This window comes from Mustelus asterias, chromosome 23 (genome assembly GCF_964213995.1).
Source record: "Mustelus asterias chromosome 23, sMusAst1.hap1.1, whole genome shotgun sequence".
NCBI classification, from domain to species: Eukaryota; Metazoa; Chordata; class Chondrichthyes; order Carcharhiniformes; family Triakidae; genus Mustelus; species Mustelus asterias.
In genome coordinates this window covers 47,138,211-47,163,622 of record NC_135823.1, presented here as the reverse complement: position 1 = coordinate 47,163,622, position 25,412 = coordinate 47,138,211, and the positions used below count along the sequence as shown (strand labels likewise).

General features: G+C 45.2%; 1 protein-coding gene across 1 annotated transcript in view; it reads left to right on the top strand.

The window, feature by feature from the left end:
- Positions 1–25,412, top strand: part of nlrc3 (NLR family, CARD domain containing 3) — a 55,450-nt gene that overhangs the window by 25,431 nt on the left and 4,607 nt on the right. The window contains exons 5-15 of the mRNA XM_078240435.1: positions 1,445–1,531; positions 2,524–2,607; positions 2,692–2,775; positions 9,166–9,249; positions 9,986–10,069; positions 10,359–10,442; positions 11,178–11,261; positions 11,681–11,764; positions 12,841–12,924; positions 14,527–14,610; positions 15,970–16,053. Of these exons, the coding sequence (XP_078096561.1) occupies positions 1,445–1,531; positions 2,524–2,607; positions 2,692–2,775; positions 9,166–9,249; positions 9,986–10,069; positions 10,359–10,442; positions 11,178–11,261; positions 11,681–11,764; positions 12,841–12,924; positions 14,527–14,610; positions 15,970–16,053 (927 nt within the window). The remainder of the gene's footprint in view (positions 1–1,444; positions 1,532–2,523; positions 2,608–2,691; positions 2,776–9,165; positions 9,250–9,985; positions 10,070–10,358; positions 10,443–11,177; positions 11,262–11,680; positions 11,765–12,840; positions 12,925–14,526; positions 14,611–15,969; positions 16,054–25,412) is intronic.

Genomic DNA, 25,412 nt, shown 5'->3' with positions numbered 1-25,412 from the left:
ACTAAATGTCCCCATGTCACATGATGAGGAACAGCAGGGGTTTTGCATGTCCCTGCACCACAAGAAGTTGCCATCAGCGGGAAGGGCCAGAAAATTTCGGCCCAAACGCATGTTGTATTGTTGGTGTTGGACTGACAGGGTGCTGTATATTTAATTAATGTCTTGAGCTCAGATGACTCTCCTTCAGAACTCAGACTTTTCTTCAGATCATGCGGATTTGAAATGTTCACTCTCTTTCTTTCTCCACAGATGCTGCCAGACCTCCTGAGTAATGCCAGCATTTTCTGTTTTTACTTCAGAATTCCTATATTCACACTGTTTTGCTTTTGTATCATTGCTGTATATTTGGTTTTTGGCTGCAGGGATGCTGCATTGTTGGGAGTGCTGCTTTGATGGTGTTGGATTTAGGGAGTGCTACATCAATAGAGGTGCTGTACAGAGGGAATACTGCATTGTTAGAGGTGCTGTACTGGGGTGTGTTGTACTGAGGGAGTGCTGCATTGCTGAAGATGTTGTACTGAGGAAGTGCAGCAGTGTTGGTGTTAGAGAGTTCTGCATTCTTTGAAGTATTGCTCTGAGGGAGTGTTGCATTTTTGATGTTGGACTGAGGGAGTGCTGCACAATTTGATTTGCCACATTGGGGAAGTGCGACTGCTGGTATTGTTGGTATCAATATTGTTGGTATCGAGCTGAAGAGGTGATGCATTTTTGGTGATGGACATGGAGGTGCTGCGTGGCTGTTGTACAGAGGGGGCATTGCATTGCAAAAATGTTAGGTATGCTTTTCCCTTAATTGCTTCCAAATATACCAGCAGGTTAACACCTATGGACATTTTCTATACTTAAAATGCTATATAAATTCAAACCAATTTTATGCAATCTAATTGCTACCCAGAGCAGAATACAGCACAGGGAGGTGCAGTATTGATGGAGTGCTGCATTACTGGAGTGGTTGGGCTAGAGGGAGGATTGCCTTATCAGTATTGCACTGGGGAGTGCTGTATCACTGGATGTTGGACTAAGGGAGTGCTACAAGGCTGAAAATGTTAAGACTGAGGGAATGCTCCATTGCTAGTTGCTTTTGAGTGAGATGTGGTCCCTGATGTTCTTCAGATGATGAACTTGGTGGTTGTGCTGACCCAGTGGAGTTTGTGTGGTCAGTGCGAGAGTGCCTCAAGCCTGCAGCAGGAGAGTGCAAACACCAATGGCCACGTAGCTGGTAGCTGCCTGCGCCACATCATGGAAACCTGGCTGTATACTTACCCTTGAAGTGGCGTAGGGTGTCGAGTGTTTTCCTAAACTCCAATACAGATCGTTGACCTGTAACATTCATATATTGTCAACTCCACAACAAATGACAAGTAACAAGTTGCTGAATAGCCAGATATCAAGTAACAGTGCTGGGTTCAGCATATAATTGATGTGCTTTATTTACTTTTTGAAGGCTGGAAAACAACCAGTTCAAAGACAATGTGATGGATCTACTGGGGAGCTTGTTGAGTGCGAAGGACTGTCAGATCCAAAAGATTAGGTATGCCATTCTCTTAATTGCTTCCAAATATACTACCAGGTTAACACCTATGGACATTTTTTATACTTAAAATATTATATTAATTCAAACTACTACTACACATTCTAATTGCTACCCAAAACAGGGTACAGCACACTACAGGCAACTTATTGCAGACATCACACTTCGTATAAACCTAAAATCACAGCAAAAATAACTTAAACAAATACAGAAACGGAAAGAAAGCCACTCATTTCTTTCTGGGTTTCCTAATATATTGAGATAGTACATGTAGGAATTAACAAAATAAGAGGCCATCAAGGAAAAGACAATGCCAATAAATTAATTATAGAATTTAGAAGAAATGTCTTTACCCAGAGAATGGGAAGAACGTGGATCTATCACAGGGAGTGGTTGGGGTAGATCACATAAATGATTTAATGGGGGACTGAAAGAGAAAGGGAATAGAAAGATATGCTGAGAGTGTGAACTGAGGAAGGATGGAAGTGGGAAGTGGGTGGAACATAAATGCTAACATGGACTGGGGGTGTCAAGTGTCCTGTTCCGTGTTGTATATTCAGCTATGTAATTCTATACAATAGTAACATTTTTCAAACATTTCGATAGATAATTAGTCTATCAAACTCCCTATCATATCAGCCTAATGCATTTTTATACTTAATAAGTTTGATAACACATCTTTTGTTGGACCACGAGTGTAAAAGAATAGGGACTGGGATGGGAGCGGGAGTCGGGACTGGGCTTGGAGGGCAGCGGGAGTCAGGACTGGGCAGGAAGGGCAGGGGCGTCGGGACTGGGCTGGGAGGGCAGCGGGAGTCGGGACTGGGCTAGGAGGGCAGGGGCATCGGGATTGGGCTGGGTGGGCAGTGGGAGTCGTAACTGGACTCGGAGGGCAGTGAAAATTGGGAGGTTGCAGCCAATTGCTCTGATTTGTACAGGTGACAGTGATTGTTGTATTAACCCTGGTTATGGATGTTGTTTGTTTTGAGCAGCTTAGCTGAAAATCTAATTGGCAACAAAGGGGCGAAGGCAATTGCCCGGTCATTGCTGGTGAACAGGACTCTAGCTGCTTTAGAGTGAGTATATTCACCGGTTGCTGTTCAGAATATTTTCCTTCATGCACTTTTATCATTCTTCAACTGCTCGTTATTCCCTGACAGCCTCAGGAGCAATTCGATTGGCCCCAAAGGAGCAAAAGCGCTTGCTGATGCATTGAAGATAAACCAAGGTCTGGTTTCACTGAAGTAAGTGATTACATAGAATCTATGGCACAGTAACCGGCTATTCTTGCTGATTCATACTCCACTCCAACTTTCTCATATCCTTCCTCATCTTGCCCCACCAACTTACCCTTTATTCCTTTCTCCTCAATATTTAGTTTCCCCTTAAATGCATCTATACTCCCCATGGTAGTGAGTCCCACATCTCACCACTCTTTGGGCAAAGAAGTTTCTTCTGAGTTCGCCTTTGGGCTTTTTGGTGACTATCTTATATTGATGGCCCCTACTTTTGCTTTTCCTCGCAATAGTGAAAACTCTACGAAAACATTTCAAAAACATTATTTAAAAGAAGAAACATTTTGACAGATTAGACACCAGGGAATGTTTCCACTTCCGGAAGAGTATTTGGGCATAAAAGGGCTGAATCTCAAGGGCCAATGTTCTGTGTCCCATAAATGTGTCAAGAATGCCCAGTGTGAGATTGAGTCAGGCCATTTGTCAGGGCCCAGGCTTGGGGAGGGAGAGAGAGTTGAAGCTGAGGAGGGAAGAGGGAGAAGGAGGACCCAGGCTGGGAGATGCATTTTGATTTGTCAGTTGGGAAACTCAGGAAGGGATATAGCAGGTAATAATTTCTAGTAATTTAAATGCTGTTAAATGAAAATTTCAAACTAAATTCAGCTGTGGGCTATTCACAGACAGGAAGTTATGTGAAACCTATGCTTGTCACTTGTGTGTGGGCCAGCAGGCAGCCTATCTGCTTCTGAATGCTGCAATCCCTATCTAAAAATCTAAAAATAAGTGTCAGAGATAAAAGTAGCATTTCTAGGCTTGAGCTAATGTGAGGAGGCCCAGACTCTAGGGGATTGGTTCTGTGCAAGAATGCCTTGGGGCCCAGATAGAGGCTGCCAGCATAGAAGTGTAGCAGGGAGTGCAGTGCTTGATGCCAGGCCAGTGTCTCTGCCCCCTGGTGTGAGGGAGATGGACAGACAGTACCTCCGTCTCCTGGAGCTGGACGGTGATATGAGTGATTGTTGGCTCAACTGTTGCTTCTTGAGGCGTCTGTTGTTCTTCGTATTGCATTGCGTGTGGTTTGTGCAGCCTGGATTAAGCAGCACCGTGACTACCTGAGTCCAGACATCTGGCATTGATTCACTGAAAAGCCAGCTTTCACTGCAAAACTGAATCATATCCTTCCCAACAAGGTACATTGATATGGGAAGGCATTAACAATGAAAAAGAAGCTGGATATCAGAATCCATCGTCAATCATTCCCACACCCTCATTTGCAAAGCAGATGTGTAGTATAATGGTCTGGCGTAGAAAGGGTTAACACGGGACTGGGTACTGTACTGCCCACACTCTGATGTAAAGGAACACATGATCTGAGTGTAGAGGGCAGTCTTGTACTGAACAGAGACATGTGTAGAGGCAAGCATGGAGATGGCTCCGAGCTTATACTATACATGTACATATGGTTACAAGTAGTTTTCGATTTGATTTGTTTTGATTTATTATTGTCACATGTATTAACATACAGTGAAAAGTATTGTTTCTTGCATGCTATACAGAAAAGCATACCGTTCACAGAGAAGGAAATGAGAGAGTGCAGAATGTAGTGTTACAGTCATAGCTAGGGTATAGAGAAAGATCAACTTAATGCAAGGTAAGTCCATTCAAAAGTCTGACAGCAGCAGGGACGAAGCTGTTCTTGAGTTGGTTGGTACGTGACCTCAGAGTTTTGTATCTTTTTCCCGATGGAAGAAGGTGGAAGAGAGAATGTCCGGGGTGCGTGGCGTCCTTAATTATGCTGGCTGCTTTGCCGAGGCAGCGGGAAGTATAGACAGAGTCAATGGATGGGAGGCTGGATTGCACGATGGATTGGGCTACATTCACAACCTTTTGTAGTTCCTTGTGGTCTTGAGCAGAGCAGGATCCAGGTTGTATCCAAGCTGTGATACAACCTGAAAGAAGTAGTTAATAAATACTTATGTGGTGGCAGTGAAAGATGGGCCTCGTAATCCCAATAGCATGAAAAAGTAAAGAAACAGCATTCTGACCTGATTAAAAGCACCAGAAGTGAAGAAACAGAAAAAGATCATCAGAGAAAAGTTCCAAATTAAGATTGGAAGCTGAAGGTAGAAATAAAATTCCACACTTCAGCAGAAGATGCCACTGATTCCCATGGAAATCCAGCTTCAATGCCCAAAGAGTGTAGAACAAAGAACAAGAACAAAGAACAGTACAGCACAGGAAACAGGCCCTTCGGCCCTCCAAGCCTGTGCCGCTCATTGGTCCAACTAGACCATTTGTTTGTATCCCTCCATTCCCAGACTGCTCATGTGACTATCCAGGTAAGTCTTAAACGATGCCAGCGTGTCTGCCTCCACCACCCTACTTGGCAGTGCATTCCAAACCCCCACCACTCTCTGTGTAAAAAACGTTCCTCTGATATCTGAGTTATACCTCGCCCCTCTCACCTTGAGCCTGTGACCCCTCGTGATCGTCACCTCCGACCTGGGAAAAAGCTTCCCACTGTTCATCCTATCTATACCCTTCATAATTTTGTACACCTCTATTAGGTCTCCCCTCATTCTCCGTCTTTCCTGAGAGAAAGACCTAGAGTTAGGTCCAGTACAGTACAGTACTGTACTGCCCACACTCTGATGTAAAGGAACACATGACCTGAGTGTAGAGGGCAGTCTTGTACTGAACAGAGACATGTGTAGAGGCAAGCAAGGAGATGGCTCCGAGCTTATACTATACATGTACATATATGTACATATGGTTACAAGTAGTTTTCGATTTGATTTGTTTTGATTTATTATTGTCACATGTATTAACATACAGTGAAAAGTATTGTTTCTTGCATGCTATACAGAAAAGCATACCGTTCACAGAGAAGGAAACGAGTGTGCTGTACTGTTCTTCGTTCTTGTTCTTTGTTCTACACTCTTTGGGCATTGAAGCTGGATTTCCATGGGAATCAGTGGCGTCTTCTGCTGAAGTGTGGAGTTTTATTTCTACCTTCAGCTTCCTAGATTAGAAGACCTAGCAGGAGTCTGTTCAAAAAACTTAAGTTCTTGTCCAGAATGAGTTTTAAGAAGCTTCAAATCAGCAACAGTCAGAATCGTTGTTTTAAAATGCACCGTGAACAGCCCAAGTGCTAAGTCAGCATCTGGCCACATGGCAGCTGAGTTTGTTCTGATTGAAAAAAATATATAATTAAACAAATAATCAACAGTTAAAAAAACACAGTGAAAGCCAGGAATGAGCAGTTTTATAACCTGCAAATACTTAAGATACTGCAGGGAAGGTTCAACGATTGATCTAAACTTGGAGCGGCATGGTGGCAGAGTGGTTAGCACTGCTGCCTCACAGCGCCAGGGACCCAGGTTCAATTCCCGGCTTGGGACATTCTCCCCGTGTCTGCGTGGGTTTCCTCCAGGTGGTCCGGTTTCCTCCCACAGTCCAAAGATGTGCGGGTTAGGTGGATTGGCCATGCTAAGTTGCCCCTTAGTGTCAGGGGACTAGTTAGGGTAAATGCTTGGTGTTATGGGAATAGGGCCTGTGGTTGGTGCAGGCTCGATGGGCTGAATGGCCTCCTTCTGCACTGTAGGGATTCTATGATTCTAAAGAGTCACTGCTGAGAATTTTAAAACACGGAATTCGCGAACACCATTACTGCGGAAACCTGCCAAGTGCAAGAAACCTCATTGAGAAGAAACGTATAACAGAGCCACCTTGGATTTTCTAACAGCATTTAAAGCTATGCACACTTTTAATTTTAAATGACTATGGATCAAAAATCTGACTTACCAGACCAATTTGGACTTATCCAAAGCCTAAACCTGTCACAAAATCGGGGAAGTTGGAGAAAGCAGTTCCTTAGATACATGATTACTTCAGGTCTATACAAAAAGATGGAAGCTGAAGAGGTTAACACACTGCTATATTTGGTCAGTCCAATAGCTGATGATATAATAGCTAGACAAGGAATCAATTAGTCCTCAGCAAAATTGCTAAAGTTTTAAAATCATTTGACACATATTTTGTTCTGAACAGTAACAAGATACTTGAAAGAGCAAAGTTTAACAAACAGTCCAACAGCCGGACAAGCTATTGGCTCCTTCATTATTGAACTCTACAGAATGGCTGAAGGCTGTGACTACAGTAACCAGAAATCAGAGACAGAATTGGTGTTGGAGTTGTGGACGATTTGCTCTCAGTCATGCTTCAAGCTAAGGAAGATTTGACGCTCGAAAAGGCCATTCAAATTGAGGCAGTCTGAAAGTTGTTTACAACATAGATTCATCTTAAGGGGTGAAGGCAAGTCATGGTCCAGAACATTAGGGATTTTAGTTCTGGATTGTGGACATCTTGGTTAATGGCCATCTTACAAACATTAAATTGGACATGGGAGCCAGTGTTGGGGTCCTTTCAGACAAGGAAAGTGGCTGAGAGACCTCTGACTATGAATGACAGATGCACCACTCTTTGGATACGGAGGAATTGGACTTTGGTTATAGGCATGATTCTGGAACTATTACAGCATCCATAACCAATCTTTTTCTCTTCTGACCCTGAACCTTCCTAAAAAGGCAGAAAACGTCAGAACAACCTCTACCATCAATTACACTGAATCACACGTTCCCAAGAGCCCCAACAGAAAAGATACTCTCAACTGGGACTTCAGCTCTGAATTGTCTTCACTCTTTGCAGAGCTGGCTTGTCCATTTTCTTTGTAGATGCCAGAAGCTCCTTGTTGGTCAAACCAGCCAACCACTCAGATGGTTTCCACAATGCCTCGAGTGCAAGACTGCCAATAAATGAACCAGCAGCAAGAAAAGCCTCAATCTCTGGCTCTGATATCTTTGAGTGAGATACCTCAAGACACCACAGCAGAGACGCTGCAACATTCAGACAACACAACCGTTAGCCAGACGATGCTGGAACAGAGACTGCAGCATACCTCACTGAGGCAAGAAAGTAAACCAATGAGAACCCTGTCGCAAAAAAACCTAAACTGCAAGGTGCGTCCATTGATAAGTTGCACCCACACAGGAAGAGACATCTTCTATTCCAGTATGTATCATGGTGATTCGCACGTAGGAAGAGAAATAGAATGAGCACTATAGATGAGCAGTATCTTCGTTCTCCCCATGAGGAACGGGATAAGCCAATGACCCTCGATAATACCAGATGGGGAGTTGAGAAGGAATATTCAACTGCAAAGAACAAAAAAAGATAATTAAGATCAACCAACCAAATGTCAGAATGACAACGAACAACTTCCTATTCATCAAGGTTTACCTAATACAGCACAGTCTACCACTCTTCCAACTGTTCTAAAGACAAGAACTGCAGGAATTATAAAGTCTCCAGATTGCCTGAATCTGTAAATACAGGAACTTGATGGGGGGAGATGGGGAGTACAAAGTAAAGTCAATATGTTGGGTAAACAGGAATGCTTGCAACTACTTTGTATAAAGACTTGGGGGAGATGTGGTATAAGAGACATAGAAAAGATTAACGTGGGACTAGGTACCAGTACCGGCCACACTCTGATGTAAAGGAACACATGACCTGAGTCTAAAGGGCAGTCTTGTACTGACCAGAGATGTGCATAAAGGTAAGCATGGGGACAGCTCTGAGGTTAGACCTTATACTATATATGTACATAGTTCCGAATAGTTAACAAACACCATTGAACTAGACAAGACTCAGAACCTATTCATGAGACCTGCTGAACGACACACATCTTAAAACAGATGGCACAGTCCCTCCTTGTCTCAATGGACCTGCCCTGGGCCCGCAGTGTGAGGAGTACCAGGCCGAGCAGTTTGGGGTGGGGCTGAGCAGTTTAGTGAGTTGAGAAGCTGCTGTAAATGAGCAGATTTTAGTAAATGAGAGGATTAGCAGAAGAGCAGTTAATTCATTGACATCACACTCAGGTCCCCGGTATAGCAGGACCTGCCACGTTCATTAGAGATTTGAAGGGAACAGTGGTTTGGGATTTTGTAATTTTACTGAATTCATTTGATCAGAAGTCAAGAAGATTCCAGATGCAGCAATCAGGATCCCTCGTTGGAGTGAAAGGAACTGAACTTACTCTATGTTCATTGTATTCAATTAAATTTTTAAAAAATGTCCTACTTATAAATTAAAGGTAAAATCAAATGCCTGCACATCAAAAGTTCTTCACTGGCTGTAAACCACTTTTGAGATTATCAGTGGCATGAAAAGTGTTTATAAATGCAAGTCTTTCTTTTTTTCTTCTTTTATTCAGCCACAGAAACATGTGATGGACTTTTAAGATTAAAGTGAAACTTCTATATTTATCCCTCTTGTTCTGTCACCCTGATGATGTCTGGCTGCTTTTTCGTTGCTCCAACATTTCCTTTTGCTTTCCTGCAGCCTTCAGAATAATTTTGTTGCTGAAGATGGGGCAAAGTTCACTGCGGAGGCTCTTTCTGTGAATCGCAAGCTGACTGTATTGAAGTAAGCCTTGACTTTCACTCACTGCACTATTGTTCCCATTAACTAGTTTTGTGTTTACCCATTAGAGGATGCGTCCCGTGATTCCACTGCTCTGGTCAGAGTAAAACTCTCTCCATAGTCTGGTGGGTGCAGGTTTTTCCCTGCAGTACATCATAGTGATCGGGTGGAGAGTGAGGGTCTTGGGTGGGGTGGGCATCTTAGTATCTTTGTTTCAGCTAGGAAGCTGTGCCTGTCTGGAATTCCCAGACCCTTGGGTTCAAGGGAAGTGACTGCGTGGCTAAGACACATAATTGGATCTATCTCCCAGAGTGAACCTGGTGTGAATGCCAGGGGGGGTTCTTACTGTAAATAGGCTGTACTTTGAATAGATTGAACCTAAGCAATAACAGAAATTGCTCAGTGGGTAAAGTTTTAACCTCAGAGACCTGCCCGGCACCACATTAACCCACTTGACCAACCGGGGAGTGGGGGTGGAGAATTTGGCTTCAGTTTCCAGATGAGGGAAAGTGAAAGTCAGCCTGAATTCCTTCCCCACACCCTCCCATTTAACAATCACTGTCGGTGTTCCCCATTGGAAAGTTTGCAGATGGGTGAAGGGTGGGCTGGGGGCATGGGCAGGGAGTGCATAGTGTAGAGTTGAATTGTGTTCAAATGTGAGGTTCACCATGGTGGAATAGCAGGTGCTCAATGTCTTTGTTTCACACAATTCAACTCTTCTTTCTCTTTTTCATTTCAGCCTTCAAAAGAATTCCATTGGCCACGAAGGTGCGAAGCGGATTGCAAGTGCCTTAAAGCAAAACGGGAGCTTAAAGGAACTCATGTAAGTCCCAGCTCCCAGTTTTCTCCTTTAACTGTGGGCAGTGGTTGGTGGGGGGGAAGTGTTTAAATATCTCGAAGAATTTTTATAGTGGAGCTCATTGCCAGTAGGCTATCCAACTGAAGCAGCAAATTTTCCAGTACCCATTCACCCATCAGCTCATTTCCTTTTGTGCCCACGAGTCATACCCAGTAACCATCAGCTTATTGCATTAACTAGCGACCACCTCCCCATTAACAATACCCATTAGCAAAGTTTGCTCTGTGGTGATCATCTGTGCTCTCCTTTCCAGCCTTTCCAGTAACTGTGTGGGTGATGTTGGAGCCACTGCCATAGCTGGAGCCTTGAAAGTGAACAGAAGTCTCACAACACTCAAGTAAGTGTCCATCTCTGTGTCTTAACCATCAATGCTCTCTCCACAACATCTCACTAGTTCTCGGCACAGGTGGTTTATCACAGGATGTTGTTGCAAGAAGTCATGGATTAAACATATAGATCAAGGGGGAAACTTTCCTCCTCTACTCCAGATTGGGTGCTGGAAAGGCGAAGTGCAAATGTGGAATTCTTCGCCTGCCTGGGCCTCACAGTGCTGGATCATGAAGCTCCAGTGGGCTCAATGTTGTCAACAGCCATTGGGCATGATCTGAAATGTAACTGCTGGGTTTGCAGCCCCTGGATTTTCATGGTCATCATTTCTCCTCAACTCCTGTGCTATTAGACCTGTCCAGACATATTGCTCCCATATCTGGGGAATCTTCTAACCTCCTCTGTCACAATCCTGAAAGGGCTTGTTGTAAGATAGGCAACGAGTCTTTTGCCTCAGGCTCCAGTTCCTCTCTCCATCACAATTCATCTTGGTGCCAGTTTTTACATGTTATCTTTGCATTGTTCCTGGATACCCCAGATCTTTCACATCCCAGGTGTGCTAAAGCTCACACCTTTGCAAGGTACATTGCTGCTTGGTATCACTAAGTTTCTCAGTTGAAAGCGGGTTGAAGTTTTGCTTACTCCCAATAATTAATGACAAAAATGTTAACTGGTTGCTGCTGGTTACTAATTAGCTCACAAAATCTTCCCCACGTGTTGACTGGTGTAATTCTTCTTTCTGCAGCCTCCAAAGCAATTCGATAAGTAACAATGGTGCCACTGCCCTGACTGCAGCTCTCAAACTGAACGAGGGCCTCATTGACCTGAAGTAAGTCTCCATGTTTTGACCCTCAATCTATTGGAGGTGGCCAGATGCTGGACACCAGGTTTTAATTGTTTCTGTGTGAATGGAGTTGGGCTTTGGGTGGAAGTGACGTAAAAAAGCTGTGTATAGCTGGTATTTTACATTCATAAAGTTTTTATGAATGTGACAAAGTGAATGTGAAGTTTTTTTAAAAAACAGGCTTTTTGCAGCTATTAAATTAGTAAAAATGTGAGTACACTACAGACAATTTTGGAGATGGGGTTTATTTCAATAAAAATATTTCTCTATTCCTCCTGTAGATACTCTCCCATTGCCTTTTAGAGTATCTGTTTCGTTGTTCCTCCAATATGTCAATGGGTAGCCTTGTTCTTAGCTGCTGTAGGAAGAGTTACAATTTTATTAAATTGTATTTCTATTTCTAGCCTTCGAGAAAATTCTATTGGCCTCAATGGTGCAAGGGAAATTGCGAATGCACTGCGTGTGAACAAGGTGCTCAGGGCATTGGAGTAAGTCTAACCCTAATAAAAAAAACTTCTTGTTTTCAAAGGGCAGTGTTAAGTTGTTCTCATGGATTGTACTGAGTTATTAATAGAATGTGGGCCCTTTAAGCCTATCATTTGGAAGTACTTTCCTGCTTCGAAAGAACTTTGTATCTTAGAGGGGTTATGATTCATGTTGAATTGGCCCGGCTCCTAAATACAACAACCTATATCACTCAGTCAAGAATAACACATGCTGGAAATAATTTACCTCTGCGTACATTGCTGATGTTATCAGAAATACTCTGACAGAAAGCAATTCTGGGCGCTGCCCTTGAATATTTGTTTAAGTATCAAGTGTTGCTTAAGATACACACAGAGGGGATTAACTCTGTGTCAAGGTTTCTGCCCAACTTTAACTATTAACTGAGTAAATGGTAAAAACAGGTGAAAGTGAGGGTGTGAAGCACCAGCAATGGCCCAAGTACAGGTTTAATATTGTGCACCAGTCTCCTGCTGAGAGCAGTGTGGTACAGTGGCTGGTGGATAGGTTCTGCAACCCAGAGGTTATAAGTCCAAATCCCACTGGAGCTATTTATGAGATTGCATTCGAGAAGTCTGGCAATTAATGGTATATAAACTATCAAATTGTTGTAAAAACTCAACTAGTTCACAGACATCCTCCAGGAAAGGAAATGTGCCCAGTCTAGTCTACATGTGACTGCAGTCCCACACTGAAGTCACCAAGTGACAACCAATTGTACACAACAACCACTGGCAATTGGGAAATAAATGTAGCTTTGCCAGCATTGTCCAGCAGAAGCCTTCAGGAGCACAGCCATCATCTGATGCAGCATGTACAAAAATAATTTTTACAGAGCAAAATACTGTGAATGGAAATTTGAAATAAAAACAGAAACTGCTGCAAATATACAGCAATGGGAGAGAAACACAGAGTTAACATTTTAGATCAATGCCCTTTAGTGAAAAAGGTTTTCAACTTCATCGCAATGTAAGATTGCGCAGTCCTATCCAGGGAACACCTTCAGGCAGACACTGTTTCTGGTATAAGAGTCGCTGAATGCTCTGTTTCTCATTCTCAGTTTAACAGCGAACTTGTTACATGACGAAGGAACAGCAGCCATTGCTTCAGCTATCCGAGAGAATCAAACCCTCACATCTCTGCAGTAAGTACATTGATTCTGCTGCATTTTTTTCTATCTCTACCTCATTGGATCCCATCTGTGCTGCAGCACAATCTTAGCCCAAATCACATGGCTTTTCCGTTCTTGACTCAGATACTGACATGGCTCCCCCCCCCCCCCCCCCGCCCCTCACCCCCTCTACTTCTGACCAGTGTTGAACAACAAAGAAATGGGAAGAACATACGTGGGAATTGCAAACACCATACTATATTGAAATTTGACATGAGACTGAAGTTCCCATTAACTGGCAGTGCGAGTGTGGTGTGTTAATAGACACAGTAAGAGTTTTAACAACACCAGGTTAAAGTCCAACAAGTTTATTTGGTAGCAAATGCCATTAGCTTTCGGAGCGCTGCTCCTTCGTCAGATGGAGTGGATATCTACTCTCAAACAGGGCATACAGAGACACAAAGTCAAGTTACAGAATACTGATTAGAATGCAAATCTTTACAGCTGATCAGGTCTTAAAGATACAGGCAATGTGAGTGGAGGGAGCATTAGGCACAGGTTAAAGAAATGTGTATTGTCTCCAGACAGGACACATTTCTTTAACCTGTGCCTAATGTTCCCTCCACTCACATTGTCTGTATCTTTAAGACCTTTAACAACACCAGGTTAAAGTCCAACAGGTTTATTTGGTAGCCAATGCCATTAGCTTTCGGAGCGCTGCTCCTTCGTCAGAAGTACTCCATCTGACGAAAGAGCAGCGCTCCGAAAGCTAATGGAATTTGCTACCAAATAAACCTGTTGGACTTTAACCTGGTGTTGTTAAAACTCTTACTGTGTTTACCCCAGTCCAATGCCAGCATCTCCACATCTTTAAGACCTGATCAGCTGTAAAGATTCGCATTCTAATCAGTATTCTGTAACTTGATTTTGTGTCTCTGTATGCCCTGTTTGAGAGCACATTTCCACTCCATCTGACGAAGGAGCAGCGCTCCGAAAGCTAATGGCATTTGCTACCAAATAAACCTGTTGGACTTTAACCTGGTGTTGTTAAAACTCTTACCATGTTTACCCCAGTCCAACGCTGGCATCTCCACATCGTGTTAATAGACAGCAGGGTATGTGTAGAGTCTATGTTAATGGGAGTGAGAGTTTGGAGAGATTGTGTTAATGGCAGACTGAGTGTGGAGTGAGTGTGTTACTGGCAGAGTGAGTGTTCTAATGGCAGTGAGTGTGGAGTGAGTATGATAATGGCAGAGTGTGAAATTAGTGTGTTAATGGCAATATGAGTGCGTTAATGGCAGAGTGAGTGGAGTGGGTGTCTAACAACAGTGTGATCGAATTAATCTTCACTAAATGAGATATTTCTGCTGCTTATTGTGTCGTTAAATTTCAGCAGATAATACAAAATAATGGGTACAAATTTGCATTCATTTTGAATAAGTGGTCAAGTTTATTATTTTACAATAAGTAAAGTTGGAGACCAAACCCAGTGTCCCACAGCCAGTGATGGCTGCAAAGGTTTGAATAAGATCAATTTAAGTTGTTGAGCTGTACTCTTGAAATAGCTGCAGTATATGGATGTGAGAGGTGATGGAGCATTCACCGTTTAATGTATGTCCATGTTCTCTTTTACAGTCTTCAGTGGAACTTCATTAGTTCAGAAGCTGCAAAAGCTTTAGCTCAAGCACTACAGTCCAATCACAGCATCACCAGTCTTGAGTAAGTCTCTGTCTCCTTCACGTGCTGCCAGCTGAATTTTATTTACTGCTGCACCTCCACGGCAACACGGTGGCACAGTGGTTAGCACTGCTACCTCACAATGCCAAGGACCCAGGTTTGATCCTGGCCTTAGGTGACTCTCTGTGTGGAGTTTGCACATTCTCCCCATGTCTGCATAGGTTTCCTCCAGGTCCTCTGGTTTCCTCCAGGTCCTCTGGTTTCCTCCCACAGTTCAAAAATGTGTGGGTTAGATTGATTGACCATGCTAAGTTGCCCCTTAATGTCAGGGAGTCAGCAGGATAAATACATGGGGTAACAGGCATAGGACCTGGGGGTGGGATTGTTGTCAGTGCAGTCTCGATGCATCAATTGATTAGATTTATTATTATTCACATGTATTATTATACAGTGAAAAGTATTGTTTCTTGCACACTATACAGACAAAGCATACCATTCATAGAGAAGGAAAGGAGAGAATGGAGAATGACGTGTTACAGTCATGGCTAGGATGTAGAGAAAGATCAACTTAATGCAAAGTAGGTCCATTCAAAAGTCTGATGGCAGCAAGGAAGAAGCTGTTTTTGAGTCAGTTGGTATGTGATCTCAGACTTTTGTATCTTTTTCCCAATGGAAGAAGGTGGAAGAGAGAATGTCTGGGGTGCATGGGGTCCTTGATTATGCTGGCTGCTTTTCCAAGGCAGCGGGAAGTGTAGACGGTGTCAATGGATGGGAGGCTGGTTTGAGTGATGGACTGGGCTTCATTCATGACCCTTTGTAGTTTCTTGCGGTCTTGGATAGAGCAGGAGCCATACCAAGCTGTGATACAACCAGAAAGAATGCTTTCTATGGTGCACCTGTAGAAGCTGGTGAGAGTTGTAACGGACATGCCAAATTTCCTTAGTCTTTTGAGAAAGTAGAGGGGTTGATGGGCTTTCGTTTTGCACTGGAGGGATTCTATGAATCTATGAATTCTATGAATCACTCTGACACCAAGGTCAGTGAGTCATATGTCAAAAGTCAACCCTAAAATACACACCCCAATTTCTAGGTCTGAACCACCAACCAACTGCCAGGGCCGTGGGACACTGCTGCATCTGTGTCAGTCCCTCTGTTGCTGAAAATCTTTTCCGTGCCTTAGTCACTTGCTGCTGTCCTTAGCTCCTTGTGTAAGAGTGAGGCTGTGGCAGGAGTTAAACATGAGGATTAGAATTTTAAATTTGACAGTGCAGGTCAGTGAGGATGGGGTGATGGAAGAGTGAGACACCAGAATTAGAATTACCACCTATGCCCCAATCATTACACTATTTACATTCCCGCTAATGTTCTCAACACTGATTGATGATCTGATTTTATTTCCAGCCTTCAGGAAAACAGTATTGGAGATGAAGGAATCATTGCTCTTTCAGCTGCACTAAGATGTAACTCGGTGCTGACCTCCCTGTAGTAAGTTGTTGTTACTCGTTTATTTCAGTTATCCTGTCACAATGGGTTCAACTTAAAAAGCAAGCCCCAGCTAAGCTAGAAAATTGCAGTGAAGAGGATTCTAGTGCACAGGGTACAGGGAACAACCTGAGAATCAGTGCAGAGCCAGCCTAATAACAGTAAATGTTAGAAGGTAAATTCATTACACCTGGAGGGGAGCCCTTCTTCTAAGAGAGTTTGAGTTGGAGACAGGGCTGCAACTCCAATGATGATCATACAACCTGCACTTCCTCTGGCCATAGCTCTTCACTGGGAGCACTGAATTTACCCCAGTATCCCATTTTACCTAATATTGGCTGACTGCAGGGAATAGAGGGATACAGGCTGCATAGAGGCAAATGGTCTTTAGTTTAGAAAGGCGTCATGTGTCGGCACAGGCTTGGTGGGCCGAAGCGCCTGTTCCTGTGTTGTACTGTTCTTTGTCCTTTGAAAGAGGATATGCTGTATTATTGGCTGGGTACGTATTAATCATGCTGTGTCTGTTACATATCGCAGGGGTGCTGAGCATCATCACTTTCTAACATACAACCCTGGGGGATTTGATTTTGTGTAGGCTACTGATTGATGCACGTGGATCTTTTGCAGGAAGCGGACTGTGTTTTGGAACACTTCCTAGTCTTGGAATACATTAACATTTGTATTGGTTTCTTGTCTTCCGTCCATGATGTAAAACAGGAAGCAATGCAAATCAGGTCACTTGAGGGCTAACAGGCTAAACAGTCATTGCCCTCTGGGGAAATTCACCCACCCACCCAATGTGAAGCTGAAACCTGCAGCTCAGACTATCATACTGCACAGCAAGAAGTCATTATGCCGATCGTGACTGTGCTGGGTCCTTGAAAGAACTATCCAATTAGTCCCGCTCCCCTGTTCTTGCTCTGCATAGCCCTGCAAGCTTGTCCTTTTCCAGTATTTATCCAGATCCCTTTTTGAATGTTACTGTTAAATCTGCTTCCACTGTCCTTTCAGGCAGCACATTCCAGATCACAAGAATCTACGGAATAAAATAAATTCTCATCTCTCCCTGGCTGATTTGCCAATTATCTTAAAGATGTGTACTGTAACTGGTGACTGAGCCTTCTGTCTCTGGATATAGTCTTTCCTTCCTTGCACTATCTAAAACTCTCTCGATTTTCTCTTTGCAAAAATATACTTGATACATAAAATTTATAAAAGTGCATTACATGACCGTTCAAAGTTGATATTACATAAAATGTATATGAAATCGGTTTCTTCCAATACTGTATGTTACTCACAACATTTACAATTACAGTTAATATTAACCATGCTTATTAGATGTTGACCATATAGCCCAAGGTATTTTTCACAGTTTCCAGCCCCTTGGCGTACTAAGGCTGTAGGGCCTTAGACAGTGGCCTTTCTTCAGTGCATCTTTGCAGTGACTAATCCATCAACGCAAAGTCCCAGATCTTGGAATGTGCCAGTCTTCAACACCTAGGGCCTGATTTTACCAAAAATTTGCACCTGTTTTCGGGTGCGAAATCATGGTGAAGTTGGGCGTCGGGCCTATACTGCGATCTGCACCCGATTCCGAGCAGATCGCGGCTTTACCGACACCCGATTCGGGCGCGGGTCCAGCGCGCGCCCAAATCGGGCGGCCCGATGATTTAAATGCATTTGCATGCATTTAAATCGACTTAATGAACTCTACCGCCAAATCCCACTTTACCGTCTTCTGGCCCGATCCGCGTCCGCGCTGTAACCGACCTGCAAAATAAAAGTCTGAAGTCGCCGCTGCAGCCTCCGAAGAGCGGGGTCAGAGACTGCAATGGCTCTCTGACCCAGGTCATCCTCTGGTCGGGGCGGGAGGGGGTGTGACGTCTCATCCCCTGGGGGGGGTTGGGGGGGAGGGGGTGTGACTGATCATCTCCTCCGGGGGAGGGTGGGGGGAGGAGGAGAGGGGTGTGACGTCTCATCCTCTGGGGGGGGGGGGGGGGGGGGGGGGGGTGTGACCGATCATCCCCTGGGGGGGGCGGAGGAGAGGGGGTGTGACGTCTCATCCTCTGGTCAGGGGGGTTCCGCTGCCTGTCTGCGGCCGATCCCTCCTGGCATCATCACTGGTACACTACCAACCACAGATTACTCTTCCCTGGAGGTGCGAGAGCGGGAGAGATGGCTGTGGCTGGTAGTGTGCCAGTGATGGTGCCAGGAGGGATCGGCCGCAGACAGGCAACGGAACCCCCCCGACCAGAGGATGAGACGTCACACACCCCCCCCCCCCCCCCCCCCCACCAGGGGATGATCGGTGACACCCCCTCTCCTCTCACCACTACCCCTCCCAGGGGATGATCGGTCACCCCCCCTCCCCCCCCCACCCCCCCACCAGGGGATGATCGGTCACACCCCCTCCCCTCCCACCCCCCGACCAGAGGATGAACGTCAGAGAGCCGCTCTCTCCACTTTCTGCTTTTTTTTCGCGCCCGGGCACGCGGTCAGATTTTTTTCGAACTGCGCATGCGCAGTTCAGAGCTCCGATCGGTCTGCCAGCGCTAAGCCCCGCACACAGCGCGGATCGGGCCGGAGTCAGCAAAACGCGTGTGGGCGCGCTGGAAAGAGGATTCCAGGCGCGGATCTATTTGACGCCCAGGTCCGGCACTTAGACTCAAAATGGTAAAATTCCCCCCATCGTCAAGGACAACTCATTGTACCGGAAGACCAGCAAGTTTCAGACAGACCAAAGAGCATCTCCTCCAGCAGCAGTTGGTGTTTGCAGAATCATAGAATCCCTACAGTGCAGAAGGAGGCCATTCGGCCCATCGAGTCTGCACCAACTCTCTGACAGATCTTAACCAGGCCCTCTCCCTATCCCCGTAACCATTTTTTAAAACATTTACCATGGCTAATCCATCTAACCTACACATCTTGGGACACTAAGGGGCAATTTACAATGATCAATCCACTTAGCCACTTCAAAGGTTTGGTTGAGCAAAGGAAGGTATATTTGGGAAAGACAATGCACTATAAACACTACAGGTAGATGGTTAAATTCAATTTTTTGATTTCTAATCGGGAAGAGCATGAACACGGTTACCCACTACCACCAATTTAATAGTTTAGTATCCCACATTTGGAGACATCGCAGGTGTCAACACCAAATGCAGTGGACTCATCCTAAAAATAAACTTTATCCATAAAATTAGTAAAAAGTACATTACAAAACATTTTGACTAATAATTGCAGGAAGTGCAATAAAACTCAACTTGTCTCCAATACAGCATGTTAGGTGCCTCAATACAATTGTAATGCTCTTGATATTTACCAAGTACACTCTATGTCAAGCATATGGTATAAGGGCAACACATTTCAAATGGAAGATTACAGAAAGTGCAATAGAATTTAACGTTTCTCTACGCGGCATGTTCCTCTCAGGGCTGCCTAAATACAATTTAAATACTCTTAATAGTCACATATCAGGTATATAGGATGAGGGGTTGTTACAGTTTCCAGCCCCACAATATACTATTGTTGAAAGGCCTTAGGCAGCCACCTTTCTCCATTGTGCATCTGCAGCAGCTGCCCCAAGCATCCCTCAGCATGTAGTTGTTTTGATACGGCAGGTGGTAATTGCTGCGCTGCCTAAATCCCAAAGGGAAGCTTTGGACAAGTTTACACAATGATTTTCAATTTGTATTTTATAATGAGAAGGTGTCGGCACTGGAGTCAGGAGCAAAAATTTCAAACCACTTCTGGAGATTTTAAATATTAAATTTAAACATTTATTTTAAAAAAGCTTAGACACACACGATTACACTTAGAGCTAATAGCGGTTCTACAAACATTTCCCAAAAAATTTCTGCCCAGTTAAACTCAAAGCTAAACATCCACTTTAGGCAACTGACTTCATAGATTTTAACCTATAACAATTCCAGTAAAGTGACCACAAACATCCTCTGTTGCTATAGGATCTCTGAGAGTGACTGCAAGTTGCTTTCTTCACAGGTCTATTTTTAACATACATGCTCTTCAAGATCTCATGACCACACCTCTCTATACAACATAAAATCTCTTTTTAAACATGTTTTTCCCCTTTCATCTTTAATGTTTTTACATCCCTTTGGAAGTTCCCTTTCATAGAATAGACAGGTCTTCCATGTTATTTTTATGGTTACTACTTCTGGGTAAAAATGAACTTAGTACTTTGTTTTATTCATTTTACGATCTTTGCCAATTGTACATTTTCATTTTGCAATACAATAATTAAACTCAAGTCACCTCCCTTATCTTCCAAATGCAAATTTCCATTCATGCTCCTACCTTAGCCCTGTTCATCTCCACTCTAAAACACTTAGGGCCCAATTCTCCCAAAAAAAATTTAAGTCCTGAATTGGCGAGAAAAATGGTGTAAATCACAATGGTTTCTTCAGTGGGAGTTCAGACTCGAATCTCTCACACTCTGTGCAATGCAGAAGTCACAATCGTGAATGTCATTTAAAGCTCAGGGGGGCGGGGCCTATTCATGCTGGAGTCCGACAGTTCCTGGATTCTGCGCTGTGCAGTGGCCGCGATCTGTCAGATTGCAGTTTTCTGGCCAGCTCGATCGCTGGCCAGCCCATGGCCCCGCAGTGCTGCCCCTCCACCCCTCCCCCCACGGCCCGATCGTGGCCCACACAAGGTTCCCGGGCCAGCCACAACCCCCCCCCCCCCCCCCCCCCCCGTCATGGAGCACCCCGATCTCCAGCCCGCCACCTCTAGCAGTGATGATCCCCCCCCCCCGCCATGCCTCCCTCCCACCTGGGAGGCAGCCCCACTCCCACGGGAGGCAGACTCCCCTCTCACGGGAGGCAGATCCCTGACAGACCACCCCATCCCCAGCCCACCAAGATCGCTGGCCTCCCTTCAGCCCCAACCGATCCTATTTGCAGAGTGGCAGTGGGACCCCCCCCCGACCCCCAATGATCATCCCTAGGCCCTGCCCACAATAGACCCCACCCTTTGGCCTTGCCCACAATAGGCCCCACCCCTTTCCCCTAGGTCCCAAATGCCTTGGCCCTGCCCCCTTGGCACTACCCAATGCCCAGTGGGCAGTGCCAAGGTGCCCCCTGGGCATGGGCACTTTGCCCCTTGGCCAGTGTCAGGGCACAGGCTGGCACTGCCAGGGTGCCCATGATGTGATGTCCTGTCTGGAGACAATACACATCTCTTTAGCCTGTCTTGATGCTCTCTCCACTCACATTGTTTGTATCTTAAAGACTTGATTAGCTGTAAGTATTCGCATTCCAACCATTATTCTGTAAATTGAGTTTGTGTCTTTATATGCCCTGTTTGTGAACAGAATTCCCACTCACCTGAAGAAGGGGCTTAAAGCTCCGAAAGCTTGTGTGGCTTTTGCTACCAAATAAACCTGTTGGACTTTAACCTGGTGTTGTTAAACTTCTTACTTAGGGTGCCCATGCCCAGAGGGCACCACCCCCCTCTGCCTGACCCCTCCAGGGGGCCCCGATTGACATGCCACCTGCGCACCAAAAAACATGTGCGTCAAGATGGGAGAATCGGGCCCTTGTTTTCTCATCTAACCCCCCTTTGATGTGTTTACCCTTGCAGTCTAACTGTTATCAGTCTAATTAAATTAGTCAAGCCCGTGCACACACAATGAGCCTGTTTCACAATTTACCAGTGGTATTGGGGAAATATTGCAAAATATTATATTTCCGTCACATAGGCTTGTATCTTGAAATGTGCCAGACTATAACACTTGGTCAAGGACAAATCTTTGCACTGGAAGACCAGCAAGTTTCGGGCAAACCAAAGAGCATCTCTCACTGAGTTGATGGTCCTCCAGCCCTAGTTGATGTTTATCTTGGTGTGCATCCCTGGGGACAGCCTGTACCACTGCCTCATGGAGCTGTTCAGGCTGAATTCGACAAAAACCACTGTATCATCCCTTTCAAGATCTGCTTTGCAAAGACATATTGCAGAAGGAGGTGAACAATACTCTCTTCCCCATCACAGCCACCTTGACAGCAATGTGTGGACTGGGTGAGACTCCGGACATGTAGGAAGGATGTAAGAGGGAGGGCCTTTCTCACCACCTGCCATGCTACATCTAGGTGCTTGTTTGAAAGTTCTGGCAGTGAGGCATTTTGCCAAATGACAGAATCGGCCAGAATTTGCCATCATGATAGATTTGCGGTCAAAGGTGATTTTCTGCATAAACATTTCCATGAGGGACTGGTGATACTGAACGGTCCAACTACTTGGAGTGTTTCACAGCTACGTGGCCACACCCATTTTTCACAACATCTGGGACACGTAGAGCCTCAGCATGTAGTGATACTTGGTGCTTGCGTACTGAAGGTCTACGCACAGCTCGATGCATCTGCACACACAGGTGGCCACCAGGATGAGGGCAATGTTGGATATATTTTCCCCCCTTTATCCAGAGTTTTGAACATTGTGTCCCTGTGAACACGGTCCATTTTTGACCTCCAGATAAAGCGGAAGATGGCTCGAATGATCGAAAGGGTACAGGAGTGAGATTGGACCAGACCTGCACTGCCTACAGCAACACTGAGTGTGCCCTATTCCTGCTAACCAGGCTCTTATCCACAATGAAGGGGAAGTGTGACTCCCAAATTCCCAGTTCTTGTTTAACTATAGCTACTCGCTCCTTATATTTGGCCCCTCTGCACCAAAAGCCCAGCACTTTCAGGCAGTCTGATTTGACGATGACGGAGCTAAAGGATCAGTCAGCCCAGTTCCTGAAGAATATGACCTTGCTCTTGCCACGATTTATCTTGGCTCCTGAGGTCTGTTCAGATGTTTGCAGATGCTCATCAGTCTTCACACTGACAGTGGATCTGAGCAGAAGATGCTAACACCCGCACGTACAGGGAGACTTTGATCGACACACATCCACAACTTAGGATCATCACCCTTACACTCAAATCCTTCCTGATGGACTCCGCAAAAGGTTCAATACAACACATGAACAGGACTGGGGAAAGAGGACTGACTCCAGATTTGACAGGGAAGCATTCCAATTCCAAATGTTTGCGTAGAGCAGTTAGATTCAATTGCAGATTCCCTCCCCAAACCCCATTTTGGAGAACACACCCACCTTGTAGGGGTGCAATAATCTGTCAAAGGCCTTCTTCTAGTCCAGACTGATGAGGTAGGTGTCCAAAAGTTGTCCCGCACATAGGCAACCCTGAGTACCATGAGGCTATCTGAGATCTTTCTGCCAGGCACAGCACGTCTGGTTAGGGTGGATTACCAACTCCAGAACAGATTTGGCAAAGGCCTTGGACAGAATTCGGTAGTCCACATTCAGCGGTGAAATTTCTAATTTCCTCCCTTTCCCCCTTCTGCTTTGTAGATGAGGGTGATGATGCCTTTCCTCGTGGATTCAGACATGTTGCTGGCCAGTAGCATACTCTCAAACGCTTGCGACAAGCCCGATCCAGTCCCATAAAGTCAAATACAACCGTCACTTCCAGCTTTATTCCTCTTGAAGGAGTTGTGGGCCTTAGTCAGCTCATCCAGAGTTAGCAGTTTGATTAGACTCTCCCGCTTGCTGTTAATAGAATCATACAATCTCTACAGTGCAGGAGGCCATTTGGCCCATCGAGCTCACACAGACAACAATCCCACACAGGCCCTATTCCCGTAACCCTACATATTTTCCCTGCTAGTTCCCCGACACTAAGCAATTTAACATGGCCAATCAACCTAACCCGCACATCTTTGGACTGTGGGAGGAAACCGGAGCACCTGGAAGAAACCCATACAGACACGGGGAGAACATGCAAACTCCACACAGACAGTGACCCGAGGCTGGAATTGAACCCAGGTCCCTGGCGCTGATGCAGCAGTGCTAACCACTGTGTCACCGTGTTGTCTGAAACCTCCATAATAGAGAACAAAGGACTGGGAGACCATGATGTCTGTAGGCTTCACGCCATACAATCCCCCTGGCATAGAAGGATTTGCTGAACTGCAATATGTCAGACTGCAATGATGTTGCTGAACCGTCTTCTTCCCGCGGGCAGCACGGTAGCACAGTGGTTAGCACTGTCTCACAGCGCCAGGGACCAGGGTTCGATTCCCGGCTTGGGTCACTGTCTGTGCAGAGTCTGCACATTCTCCCTGTGTCTGCGTGGGTTTCCTCCGGGTGCTCCGGTTTCCTCCCACAGTCCAAATATGTGCAGGTTAGGTGAATTGGCCGTCCAAATTCTCCCTCAGTGTACCCGAACAGGCGCCGGAGTGTAGCGACTGCAGGATTTTCACAGTAATTTCATTGCAGTGTTAATGTAAGACTACTGGTGATTAATAAATTAACTTTAACTTTCCTTTAGGTTGTTGATTTCAGAGCTCTCTCTGGGTACTGTTTGAAAGGATAAATGTGAGCATGTCTCATCCTGCTCCAGGGAGCAGACTCTGGGCCAGAAGATGACCTTGGCGCCTTCAAGGCAAAGACCAAGGCCTGCTAGCTCTTCATCTCTTGGATATCCTCCTTGACATTGGCCCCTACTGACTGCAGCCAGAGCAGATGCTGCATGCATATCTGGAATTAGGACATTTCTCTCTGCTACTCTTTAGCCTTCTGCCTTCTGAGCACTTTTGAGGATGAAAAAACTCTTGATATTTGTCTTGATTACTTTCCACAGAACGTCTTGAGGGGTTTTACGGTCCTTCGACCTTTGTAATTCCTTTTGAATTCCTCAATGTTTTCTGGGATCAACAAACTTACATTCAGCTTCCATGTCCCTACCAATCCTCTGATCTTCCTGTAAATGACAATCAGCCAGTGAGAGGCTGTGGTCAGAGAAGAACACTGGCTTGACATCAGTGGATTGGATTGTGAATGCACAAATAGGAAGTGTATTCTAGAATGGATGGACCCATCAATCCGTAACCAGGTGGATCTATACTGCTTTCCAGCTACAGGGTTGCTGAAGACATTACGCAGTGTTGCATCTTTTACCATATCCGTCAGGAATCTGGATGTGGTGGCCAGCCTGCTGTTGACCCAGTGGATTGTTCAGCCACATTGATGATGCAGTTGAAGTCACTGCCCAGAATGACCATCCTAGACATCACCAGCAGCAGTGATAGCTGTTAAAGGTCAGCCAGCCACTCACTGTGTTGAGCCGGGGGTGCCATCAAGTGTGAGGTTTGGATAGTTCCCTGTTAGAGAAGTCTTTCCCATCCTTTCTCCCTCAAGGCTGTTGCTGCTCACGGAGTCCTAGAGCTGGGGTGTGGGGTGGATTGAGTGCTTCACAGCTCCCGGCCTTCTGGAGGGTGGAAGATTGCTCCCTTCACATCCACCTTTAGGGTCCCCTTGACCTGCAGTTTGCTGG